The sequence below is a fragment of the Arachis hypogaea genome, chromosome 3 (genome assembly GCF_003086295.3).
Source record: "Arachis hypogaea cultivar Tifrunner chromosome 3, arahy.Tifrunner.gnm2.J5K5, whole genome shotgun sequence".
Taxonomy (NCBI): Eukaryota; Viridiplantae; Streptophyta; class Magnoliopsida; order Fabales; family Fabaceae; genus Arachis; species Arachis hypogaea.
In genome coordinates, this window is record NC_092038.1 from 29,841,057 (window position 1) to 29,854,389 (window position 13,333).

Sequence of the window (13,333 nt, forward strand, 5' to 3'; positions counted from 1 at the left end):
TTCTGGTTCAATCTGAGTCCTATGTAATTAATTATAATTTTCGAAACTCAATTGTTCCAAATATGCTTCGTGCTGGGGTCATAAATTTCTATCAATCGTAACCTATATCGCGGAACATATAAATTATTTTTTAGATAAATTATAATAATATTTTATTGATATTTAAATATAAAATAATTTTTAACTGATTTTAATATTTTTTTTAATTATATAAAATATTTAAAATATTTTTTTAATAAATAATAATATATATTATTTTTAAATTTATTTTAAAAGTATATATTAAGAATAGGACGAGAGATACTAATAAATAATATTATTTAAATATATTTAAATGTATTTAATTTTTTTTATTAAAATATGTTTGAACACACTACACATATATATTAGACGATATAAAAAATATTATAAATGTATCCAATATATAAATACGCTAACTCACTGTACTTCATAAATTGTAACTATTTTTAGAGAAATTGGATTTGTAGTAAATTTGGGGAGTCTATACTAGATTCATCCATATTTCACTTCACCTAAATTTTAATAAATTAACTAAATTTAATTTTTGAATATTTTACTTTTAAGGTAAAATATTAAATTAATTCCTTACGTTTGGTTGTAATTCTGTTTTGGTCCTTAAGGTTTAAAGTGTCTTATTTAAATTCAAAAAAGTTTCATTTAACTTTCATTTAATCCCACCGCGAGGTCAAAGATAAATAATTAACGAAATGTCCTACATGACAGCAGTATAAGAATAAAGTTGATAATTTAGGATATAAATATAAGTTCTAGAGGTACAAAATCAATCGTGAATGCATCAATACATGTATTTAACATTTGTTTTAGTTTTATAAAAAATATTTTATTTTAATTATAAGAAAAATAATAAATAAATATATTGATACATTTATGATTGATTTCGTGTCTCTGGAACTTGTATTTATTCTCCAGATTATCGATTTTGTTTCTATACGTAGGATATTTCGTTAATTATTTATTCTTGACCTCTAATGAAACTAAATTAAAGCTAAATAAATTTTTTTAAAATTTAAATAGAACATTTTAAACGTTAAGGAGTAAAATAAAATTACGCCCAAAAGTGTAGGGATCAATTTAGTCCTCTAGTCTTTAAAACATTACCCGGCATTTGTGGTGAACAACCCGACCCAAGGCTGGTTTTTTTTATTTTTTTATTTATTTTTTATTTCGGCTCAACTCTCAAGCATATTCTTTTCTTTTTGTCCTTTTAGTCTCTTACTCGTATCTTTGTCTCTCCCTCAACGCTCAGCTGAAACAATTATTTTGAATTTGTGTAACAACTCACCAGTGTTCTTTCATTGGTCCTTCATTCTAAATGGATTTGGTGTTCCCTCTGAAACCCCAAACCGCGTTTCTCAAAGTACCCTCCTCTTCAGCCCTCTTCCTCCCCCTTCCTTTCAAGTCCCTTCGTCTTCGTCCAGTCTCAGCTACTTCCAAGAAACTCAGGGTTCACTGCGAGCTTGAAAGCAGAGTCAATGGCGCTATTTCTGGTGACTTTGACCCCCGCTTTGTTGACAGGGTACACATATCCCCGTATTCTATGTTTATTTTCTCTTGTTTCATTACCTGATTATCTCTCTCTCTCTCTCTCTCTCTAAGTTTGGTCCCGGTAAGTTCCGATAAGTCAAAAGTCAAAATAGTCCTTTAACAAATGTTAGTCAAATTAGTCCTTTGCAATGAGTTAGGTTAGTCCTTCAAGATTGAGACCCACAAGGGATTAATTTGACTTATGTTTGTTACTTAGGATGACTAGTAAAACCTACAAGACCGAAATGATTTTTTGAACATTTGTTGCAACTTCTGTATTCCGGTGAATTATCATCATGCATCACTGTTGGGGAAAGCTTCCTTTATATAAGAGTTTTACGGTTTTATCGTCTTTTTCTTTTTTTTTTTTTAGTGGAATTTTCATCAGCTGATTAAGTATGCTATCAAAAATGGAAAAAAATGGTACAGATATTCTAACATATGATTGATAGCATCTCTAGAAAGATGTTGATTTCCAAGCAGCTGTTAAGCACTTAGTTGTTCTCTTTTGCGGGCATGCATCTCTGAAGCTCATTAAGTTGTTGATTAGGTTTAAAAGGTGATGAAAAGGTGCAGTTTCTAAACTAGATTTTAGAAGGCCTATGATAAGGTTGGGTTGAATTTTTCCATAATATTGGAAAGGGGTTCCTCTCCTTACTCCTTAGGGGATTGCATCACTTTTATTATGTCTTCCTAATCTTGTGTTCTTTCTTACACCTTTTATGAATGCTACTGTTGTCGGGATTATGTTGTCGAGTTGAATGTATGTTTTACACATTTCCCTGAAAAATTTGGATCTCCCGAATTTGTCTAAGATCTCCTTTAATTCAAATGGCAATGACTTGTTCCTGTTGAATTGTATTCTCTTTGGCATTATAATGAGCAAGTTCATATTCACTAGAATAAATGGGACATAGGAGGCATTTCAGGAGACGTGCTTATTTTAGTTGACTCTGTTTTTCTAGTTCATATCAGGGGGTTTTCTTATTACTTGATTATCTTTCAATTTTCAAACCATAAGATGCTGCCACGGTTCATCTTCTCACTTGTTTAGAGGGGAATCTGTAATTGTTTAAAAGGAAATTTTAATTGTATGCTTGTCAAGAGTTGTCTGTCAAGAGAAGATAGACAATATTGTATAAGAGTGATGTGTGAGATATATTCAATAACACAATGTTTATGTGAAATTTATAGCTTCTATATATGTATTATTGCTCTTTTAGATTGTCATATTACAATATTCAAAATTTCTCCTTATCATCTTTTCTATTCTTCCCCAATATCTTAATGTTCGAAATAGCATTTTATAACATTGTCTATTCTGCTTTAATTCATGTATAGTTTCTTAAAGTGGTTTTATTTATCTGTTTTAAAGAAATCATGATGTGAACATTGCCCATAAATGTAGTTGTTGTTCCATTTTTACTGAATGATCAATGGATAGCTTATGGATATTTTCGTATTAACTTTCTGCTCAACGAGTTTTAAATTTGTTTTAACTGACAATGAAATATTTGTTCCAGCAAAAAGCACTAGAAGCAGCAATGAATGACATAAACAATTCTTTTGGAAAGGGAAGTGTTACAAGATTGGGCAGTGCTGGGGGAGCTTTAGTGTATGTATCTTCATATTTGTAGTTATTTTTAATCACATATTTTCCTAATCTATTGTATTATATTTAAGGGAAAAAAATGTCAAATTGTGCCCTGACTATTTTCTGTCATATAAATTAGACTTATGGCTGATAGAATCCCCCCCCCCCCCCCCAAAAAAAAAAAATCATCCTGAATGTTGCAGTGAAACATTTCCTAGTGGCTGTTTGACCTTGGACTGTGCTTTAGGTGGCGGTCTTCCGAAAGGTAGAATTGTTGAGGTATTGTTGCCTGGTATATGTTTGTGCTCACTGTTCTTTTAGTTCTTCGCACCATCTTATTTACAACTTTTAGGTTTCTGGAGTGAGGAGTAAGTAAAATAATTGGGTGTGAATTATGAAGAATGAGATATATTTGTAAGCTGCAAGGATTGGGTCATTGGGGTTTTATTCAAGTGGTATTTGTTACTAGTTTTGGTGTTTTATGGCATCTTCAACAAGTTGGGATTGCTCAGTTACCATGCTGGAAATTTCTCATTGGTTTCTTTGTGTACATTACTTTGAAAGACGTACTAGCTGAATGGTGGATTTGTACTGCTCATGGAGTTATGGACCTTTTTTATTTTTATTTTACCTGCACTTTAGTTTACCTTTTCCCCATTTTCATCTTGTTTCTCTCTGTACCCTGACCTGTATTTATCAATCTTCATACGTAGTGCTTAACCTGTATAGGAGTATGTTACTGTAGTTTGGGAGGGCTTCTGATTAAACTATCCGAAAAAGCTGGTTTATGCGTTATTGCTCCTTGATTCTTTTGTTCATTAATTTACACATGATAGGGTTGTTGATTCTTTTTATTACTTTATGCCTGAATTGTTCTGTCATGGTCAAACTGACATTATCTTCTGACTATATTTCTAGATATTTGGACCAGAAAGCAGTGGGAAGACTACCATTGCACTTCATGCTATTGCAGAAGTGCAGGTAATTCATTTATATGACAATAACGTACTTGATGTAAATATGTTTTGAGACCAATGTGCAGTTCTATTTGTGATGTCTAGAAACTAGGAGGAAATGCAATGCTCGTTGATGCTGAGCACGCCTTTGATCCAGCATACTCTAAATCATTAGGAGTGGATGTAGAAAATTTGATTGTCTGCCAACCTGATCACGGAGAGATGGCTCTTGAGAGTAATATCTATGCCTTTAAGTGGTTGGGTTGAAATGGATAAGCTAATGTTTTGCATTGTCCTTACTGCATAGCAGGTTGCTGTATTGGATCTATGAGTTGATCGAAATTTCTATATTACAGTTGCAGATCGAATGTGTAGATCTGGTGCCGTAGATCTCATTTGTGTGGATTCTGTCTCAGCTCTCACTCCACGAGCAGAAATTGAGGTAACAGACTAACAGTTACTTTTGTTATTTATAGGTAGCTTTGTTTTATAATTTAGGCAATTGAATTTCATTTCTAACTCTTCTTCATAATACATAGGGTGAGATTGGAATGCAGCAAATGGGGTTGCAAGCTCGCCTTATGAGTCAAGCTTTACGCAAGATGTCTGGAAATGCCTCAAAAGCTGGCTGTACACTAATATTTTTGAATCAAATAAGATATAAGGTATTTGCATTTGTGTTTGATTAGTTTAACCTTCTTGTCAAGGACTGCATGCATTGAATCATATAGGTACTGTAAATTCACAGCACTTAATTATATAATTTCAATGATGTGTTGAGATATGTTAAATATTTTGGTTTTATTTTTATGATTTATCTTAATTGTTTTGTAGATTGGCGTCTATTATGGAAATCCAGAAGTGACAAGTGGTGGAATTGCATTGAAGTTCTTTGCGTCAGTTCGGCTAGAAGTTCGTCCTATAGGGAAGATAAAGTCTGTAAGCACAATAACTTTCTTGATATATTGTTATGTATTATTTTAAACATGGGAGTTGCATGTCTCCTTAACATACTATCATTAATTACTTTTTCTTATTTTTACTTTTATTTTTTTTCCCACAATAGCAATGAGGTTTGAACCTAGAACCTCATGCATACTACCTAAACCCTCACCACTAGGACCAATCCTAGTGGCTTTCGTGCAAAGAATTACTTGTTACTTTATAATCTTTAATCATTATTTCAAAATTCTTTAGTATTAAGCATTAATGTTAATTTTATTTTAGGCCAAAGGAGATGAAGAAATTGGCCTTAAAGTCCGTGCAAGAGTGCAAAAGAGCAAGGTAAACTAGAATATTTGAATGCACATTTGAAAGCTCTTCATTTCTGCTGTGTAGCTAACATAGTTACTTGATACATACTTCCAATTACTTTCTTCTTTAAGTTATGTTGTACCCTTTTGAAGTTAGAAAATTGACTTTTTCTTTCCTATAGTTACCTATCTGTTAGTGTACTGTTTGAATTCCTTGCTTGGGTTTACTTTCGTTTATAAGAATTCCACATCATTCTTATTTTGGTATGCAAGTGAAGGAAAAGCCATGAGAACAATATCTGATCTTGCCATTCCCACATTAAGTACTTAGCACTAACATCATTACAAACACAATATTTATTAGGAGTTGCATCAAATGCAATCTGGGATATTAGGGTTGGTGATGAACCTGATCATCCAAGGATCTTTGATCATTGCTTCCAAGTGCATCTCAATGGGGTGGCAAACGGGCTAAACCCGCCGGCCCGGCCCGCGTAACCCGCCAAAAGGCGGGCCGGGCTGGAAAAAATTGGGATCGCCAAATAGCAAAAGGCTGTCTAACCCGCAGGCTTTGGCGGGGCGGGCTTCCTCGCTGGGCTTAGCGTTTTTTTGGCAAGGGGATATTTTTGCAATTTTTTTGCCAAAACCCAATTCTCCCAACCCAACTTTCAAGAGAATGAAGATGAAAATTGAGTGTTTTAGATTATGTTTTATTTTGTTTTGGAGACAATATTTATAATTATGTTTTGGATTATGTTTATTTTGCATTGGAGACAATATTTATAATTACGAAGACTTTAATGTTTGTGAATATAAAAATTATAATTTTTTTATGCCTTCAGAAATTATAAATTTATTAAAATGATTGTGAAATTATATATATTATTTAATAGTTAATAGTAAAAAAAAAAAAAGAGGAGATTGCCCGCCAACTCGCAGTTAGGCGGGGCAGGGTGGGATTTTAGGACCGCCTCACTAGGCGGGGCAGGGCGGGCTTCCCCGCTTGCCACCCATTCTCATCTAAGCTTTGTTATTAATTGATATAAGGTACACAAATCCTAGGTTAGACATGAAAATTGGAGGTGAATAATTACATTTAAATAAGAGGAAGACTTTTGGTTGTTGGTTGTGATAAAATTTACTGCTCAAGTTTAAGGAGTACTTGTATTGAACAATTATAAAATTGTATCGAATTCAAGGTTGAGCGGTAAAAGATCCATTAGGACAGTGGTGGAAGATGACTTAAAATTATGTGTGGGCATGTTGAAAACGACTTTAAAAGCCCCAACAGGGAAAGTAAATCAGATATAAAATAGGCGGAGTGGTTAAAGATGGAGAAAACCATGGGAAAATATGAATGAAACCATTATGTTTTAGTTTGTCTGCGGTAGGGAGCATTACATGGTATAGTGTTCAAGTGAGATAAGCATAGGAAGAGAGCCTTTAGGTTTGATAAGGTCCAACAAAATTGTAACTGAGGAACTTTTGGCGGGGATAGTTAAATACAGGGAGGATTAGATAGAGGAATAACTGAACTATGTTAGTACTAGGAAGAGACCTTTTAAGTGCTTCAAGTTACTTTGTATTTTACACCACAATAAGGTCTAAGAAGATTGCCAAATAAATGGAGAAAGAGCACTTTGGAGAGGATGAAGCTCATGAGTCATCTTGAAGTTATGGTTGAGGATGATATAGCGGAGGATAAGACAAGAGACATAGTTTTCGGAGAATCAGTTTGGTTTTTGTAAGGTTCTCAGATATCACAAGAATAGAAGTAGTGTGTGAATGATCAAGAAGTGTAGAGAAGCAAGTAGTATGAATGATCAAGAATAACAAGAATAGAAGTAGTGTGCAATCACTGAAGAGGGAGTATCAATGTGATAGCTCCAAACCAGTGAATGAGTATATTGAGTATGTGTGTATGACTGTACTGAAATGACGTTTGGCATTTGAGAGGCCAATTCTCTCCACAATTTTCACTTTAGTCTTTTCCTACCTTAAACCAAAGCTCCTCACTCCTATTTATATTTCTCTTCTGTAACTAACTCCCTAAATTCACGATGCCTTCCTTACTAATTAGTTAGTTTTTATATTCCTCTCCTGCTATATGTATATTTAAAAGGAGTAATTTCTCTATGCTGCCCCTGAACTTCTTGGTTGTTGGGGTTTGTCACAGTTTTATACCGAGTAGATTGGGAGGTCCTGTAGGATATCTTGGAGAAGAAAAGGAGTAAAGATAATTGATATTCGTATAATTAAGGACACATATGATGGGGGTTACAACTAACTTGAGAACTTAGGAATTTTTCATTGGTGCAGGATTACACCAAGAGTCATATCTAAGCTCCTATCTTTCCACATTTATCTTGGAGGTCCTTACTAAACATGTCCAAGAACTTGTATCATGGTGCATACTTTTTGCGAGTGATATTGTTCTTATAGGCAAATCGAGGGATGATTTAAATGAGTGGATTTGTGGTTACAAGTTTTGGAGGTACATAGAGCTTGCATTAGTTTGACTAAGACGCAGTATATGAAATGTAAGTTTAGCAAGCAAAAGGTGGACTCAAACATAGAAGTGAAAATTTAATAAGATATCATACCATGAGTGAAGAGATTTAGCATCTTGGTTGTATTATTCAAGAAAATGGGGTAATAGAGGAAGATGTAAATAATAAGATCAAGCAAATTGGTCAAAGTGGTGGAGTGTTTCGGGCTTCATATGTGACAAAAAGCACCCTTAAGGGTAAATTTTACCGCATTGTCATTAGACTGACTATGATGTACGAGACATATTATTGGGCAGCAACCTGTAAACATGAGCATAAGTTTAGTGTGGACGAGACGAGGATGCTAAGGTGGATAAGCGACTATACTCAAATTTGGTGCTGATTGCAACTTGCGAATAGTGATGTGTATTTTCTTTGAAGGATGAAATCTTTTTGAGTGCCAATACAATAGTGGGTATGGTGGTTATTTAAAAGGAACACATGGTTGGCAGTAAAAAATTTGTCACTTGGTGAGTGGGCCCATGGTCAAGAATCGTTAAGTTACCTCAGGTTTGGTTTCAGTTACAATGCTAAGTAGGTTGAAAGAGTACAAGAGACGAGGGAGATCAGAAAGTTACATTTCAATGGTAGCTTCGTTTCTTTTGGTTATGTAAGGAGGATCGCTAAGTTCTCATCTTGTAGCCTTAATGGTGTTCTTATGTTTAAAAAGAATAGTAGTACAAAAAGGGAAGAGAAAAATAATTGTGTGGCCAACCACACTCATGTTACACTTAATCAAGTGTTGAAAAGGAAAGTGATAACTTGAAAAGTTCTATTAAACATTATTTATTATTTATAATAATGTACTATATAACAATATGCAGGCATCTGATAGTTATTATCTAATGATTATCTTACTGAATTAACGGAAATACAGGTATTGAGATTCTCGATGCTATCTTGTATGACACTTGACAACTATACTTGATAGGGTTGCTAGAAGATTTTGATGAGCTAAAAATTCTCTTCTTGGTAATTATGCTACATTTTATACTTCACTATGGTGTTATTAACTCTCTGAATTGTTTAGGTATCAAGGCCTTACAAAATAGCTGAATTCGAGATTATATTCGGTGAAGGAGTCAGTAAGCTGGTGAGTGTTGCAACAGAAAAGTATTGTTAACCTTAGTTGTATATCACTATTTTGACTCATTATTTTTTTGTCAGGGTTGCATTTTAGATTGTGCAGAAATACTGGACATTGTCCTAAAGAAAGGTTCTTGGTACAGCTATGGGGACCATCGGTATTATCTCAAACTTTCTTATGAAGCTTAGTATCAATTTTTTTTATGGTTTTGCATTGTTTCTTACTTTCTGTAATAGGACTTCACATGGAACTTCAACTCCATGTAGATGGGAGATTCATAAGAATGTTAATTAGAGAATTTGCTTTTTGTTATTTGTATTTTGTAAATGGAAGAGCAAATTATATATAGCATTATTTTGCTTTAATTATGTTGTATATTTCTAATTTCAACCACCCCCCCCCCCTTTTTTTTTCTTTTTCTCTTTTCTCCAATCAATTTTTCTTTATCTGTCACAGATTCTAAAATTCTCCTAATAGAAGATAGCCAACTCTAGAAAGCCAGTTTTGATTCTAACAGATGCAATCGCATGCATATGACCTAAATTTTATTGCATTAGACATGATTTTCATTAAAATGGCATAAACCTACAATCCTAGGACATCCGATATGACCTAAATTTTATTGCATTAGACATGATTTTCATTAAAATGGCATAAACCTACAATGTGAACTTTGTCTTCTCTTTAGTCCTGTACCTACTAACACAAATTCCGTATGGTTTGGCAGTGAAGGAAATTAACTCTACAAACAATAAAACATTCTTTCCAGTTCTCTTTCTTCCTTCAATTATGGGCTGTCTTAATATGAGAAATTCTCATGGATGAATTCTATTTTCAATTTGTCTTGGAACAGATTGGGACAGGGAAGGGAGAAAGCAATACAGTACTTGAAGGAGAACACACACATTTTAGAGGAAATCGAAAAGGTTGGACAGTCTGAACCTTCCATATGCTATTTGACTCGAGTGTATGGTAAACTAGGTTCTTGTTTTTCTTTATTGCCATGAAATGTGAGCTTGCCTTCTGCTTTATTCATAGCTTGTTACTTTCTTTTTTCCCACCATCTGGTAGAAAACTGCAATTCGAATTTACCTCGGTAGCCGAAAATTAGATATTAGTACTAGTATTCTAAATACATTGGTCACCAAGTGATAAATTGAAGCATTATTCTGGTCTCAGACAACAGTTGCTACATTCATCGGTGCTGAACGCCTGATTTGATAAAACTTTTTGAAGAGGTGCTTGTGAAGATACAAACATCTCATTTTGTATTTTGCAAATTAAAAAAAAAAGAGAGAATTGCTAGGGGTCTAATACTTTTTATCAATATTAGCCAAACACTTTGGACAACACCTTATTTTTATACTATTCGGATGTATGATTTTGAATTTAGTATTTAGGGCTTAGTGTTGGCTAAAAATAATATATTTTTAGTCATGCAGCATAGCTATCAAAAAATTATGTGCATATTTGTTTAGCATTGAAAAGCTAGGAATGTTTTTTGAAAGCACCTATAAAGATATATTTTTCAAAAATAGCTTGTGTTTTTCAAAGTTAAAATATCTAATATAGCTTTATATATTATTGAACATTTAATTTTTGTCTTTGTTACATTTATACCTACTAAATTCATTTTAAATATTAACAACAATTTTCCCAAACACAATTTTTGTAGCTTATGCTTTTGAAAGTCACTATCATTTTTATTTACCAAATATAGCTGTTACAATTTTGGGAAAACTAAATAAGCCACTTTTGAAAAGCCAATCTTTAGGTCATGAGCTTGTCTATGGTTAGAAAGAATTGTAGCCTACGAGGAAGAAGAATGGTTTTCAATTCCTAAAATAAAATTTAGAAGTGGTCTCAGCAGCTGTCAATTAGTCGGTTGGTTTCAAGGGAAAGCTAGGATTAAACAGATTAAGCTTTGTGAAGTTTGGCACTAGAATTCTTCCGGTTGAAAGTTTGCACATTTGCTTTATTCCCTAAAATATAGCAGTAATAACACTCAGCAACGAAATTGGGAGGGGTGTCTAATTAATCAAATGGCAATAACCAATAATGATAACGGAAGCTGTTTCACCATGATGAGTTGGGGGCATCATCTGGAACAGTAAAGCACTAATGAATAATTACTTCAATTATGACATCGTATACTCAGGAGATACCTTGCTGTATTACAAATTTGAATAAATGTGGACTGATATATTCTTTGCTATTATTTTGATGTAAAGTTGTAAACACTTTGCTGAAATTTTCCAATTGCCACATTCTAAAATTGGAAAAAAATAGTTTATTGCAATAATCAATAGATGAAAATTAGAAGGAATAAGATTGAGGAGCTCTTTATAATTTTTATATTTAGGGTAAATTACATAGACCACCTTTATAAAAGTAAAAACTTCTCTAAATGTTAGGTTACATGACACTCGCACCCTTATAAACATGAAATTAACCTTCCCTTTAGGAAGATAAAGAGGTGTTCATGTGTAACAGACTAGAATCTCGTTTGTGTTAGAATCTCCTGCATTGTCCCAGGCAGTACAGCATGTCCTACCTTCCCACTATGTACGAACTATATAAGTGATCTTTAAGTTGAACAAGTTCTGTTTGATTATATGGTCAACTGGTAAAAAAATGGACATATTTATATTTTAAGCTCAAGTTCTCTTGTATTGAATACCTGAGATTACTTTTTAAGTTATACAAAAAAAATGTGTAAATTAACTTGCAGGTAGTTCGGTCTTCATTGGTCGAGGGAACAAACCAAACAAACCTCGCATTCACAAAGAGCGGTCCAGTTCTCCATCAAGATGATGATATCTTTGATGAAGGTCAGTGAAGATAGAATTATTCCTTTAACAAGTTTTGGAGATAAATTGGTGAAGGTTTGCACTGGCCGGGGGCGGGGGGTTGTCTTACTCTGCGAAATTGATTAAATTGTTTCATTGGTTGATATTGATTAAATTGATGGGATGACAATCATGTGAAAGGCGAGCATTAGCCAGTAGATGCATGGGAAATACAGAAAAAGGGAAAAAATGAATGTGAAAGGTCTAGGAATGATGGTTCTTTCTATTCAAGTTGCTTATAAGCTATATAAGTGCTCAGTCATGGCCTCATGATTTCTATATTCTGCTGCCATCTATTTCCATAACTCTTCCCTATTGCATCAATTTCGTGATTATTTTTTGTTACCCGTTGTTTCAAAATAGGTTTTAATTTTCTTTTAGGAGATAATGAGAGCTGAGAGGAGGAAGAAGCTGATGACGGGCATTAGTGTTTCCAAATAGTCTCTCCCTATCCTTTTTAATATATTCTTTATCTTTTTTTATTTTTATTTAATAACACGTTCACACACCCTACACTAATTGCACAAACCACTAAACATGCTGATTGTTCACTCAAAATTGATCATTTATTTTTCGATTATGGTTATCAAGAAAAAGAAAAGTAAGACTTCCCCTAATAGATTCTCTTAAGCGGGTTGAGTTTCTCTCTTTTGTCCGTGGGAATTAATACGTATTGTGAATTAGTAGGATTTGAAGTATAAACTAGTTAAATAGTTGAAGAATGGTTCAACTAATTGACTTAAGCGATACAACAGTAAAATAAGACCAAAACTCTAAACCTCATATAGCCATGAACTTTCTATTTTCTTTGACTCCCAGAAGTTCTGAGACTTTTGTGCTCACTAGACTTCTCTGGAATCTCGTCCTCTCTGAACTCCGAGATCCTTGGCAATACCAAAATTTTGTCTTCTCAAATATTCAACATAGAAAAGCATTGCAATTCCGTCATGATAGTGTTAGTTGATTGAACTCCAGTTGCTGCTGCATCATAGCGAAGCAAAAACCAGAAAGCTAATCTAATTTTGACTCAGAGATATCTTATAACATTGTATTTTGATATATTATGTGTCTGTTATGACTTACGAGTTATCTGTACTTGTTGTCTCATCTATCCGAAGAATCAACAATTTTTTTAGTAATATGTATGGTTTGTTATTATAAAAAATGAGGGAATTGTTAGCTCTATGTTAATTTTAAATTGAGTTTTGATAATTAATATTATACATACATAATTTAAAGATTTTATTGAAATACTATTTAACTAATTGCTCAAGCGTATAGTTGATATAAGAATTTTAGCGTAATCAAGTAGGTATAGGACCCCTAAGGGGCACTTTTTGAAAAATAAGAGACCATAGATCGTAAGCTGAAGCTACCAGCTGTCCTCATAGGCAGAGATGTTACTATCCTTACACTTTAGAAGCAACGAAAGCCATCTCAAAAACCTACCTGAAAAGGCTGCCATATGCAACAGAAAGA

At 33.5% G+C, this 13,333-nt stretch overlaps 1 protein-coding gene across 4 annotated transcripts; it reads left to right on the top strand.

Annotated features, from left to right (window-relative positions):
* Positions 1-1,178: 1,178 nt before the first annotated feature.
* On the top strand, positions 1,179-13,052 carry LOC112790085 (DNA repair protein recA homolog 1, chloroplastic). Of its 4 annotated transcripts, none has more exons than XM_025832314.3 (14): positions 1,179-1,558; positions 3,090-3,181; positions 3,364-3,439; positions 4,079-4,141; positions 4,222-4,351; positions 4,473-4,558; positions 4,656-4,781; positions 4,951-5,055; positions 5,344-5,400; positions 8,949-9,011; positions 9,086-9,162; positions 9,859-9,931; positions 11,737-11,836; positions 12,236-12,471. In XM_025832314.3, the coding sequence occupies exons 1-14, from the start codon at positions 1,355-1,357 to the stop codon at positions 12,250-12,252; spliced, it is 1,269 nt and encodes a 422-aa protein (XP_025688099.1). In that variant the 5' UTR covers positions 1,179-1,354; the 3' UTR covers positions 12,253-12,471. The 4 variants fall into 4 exon arrangements, with proteins under 4 accessions (XP_025688099.1, XP_025688098.1, XP_072088794.1 ...); XM_025832313.3 differs by lacking the exon at positions 12,236-12,471 and adding an exon at positions 12,674-13,052 and having other exon boundaries at positions 1,230-1,558; XM_072232693.1 differs by lacking the exon at positions 12,236-12,471 and adding an exon at positions 12,677-13,052 and having other exon boundaries at positions 1,230-1,558.
* The last annotated feature ends 281 nt before the right edge of the window (positions 13,053-13,333 follow it).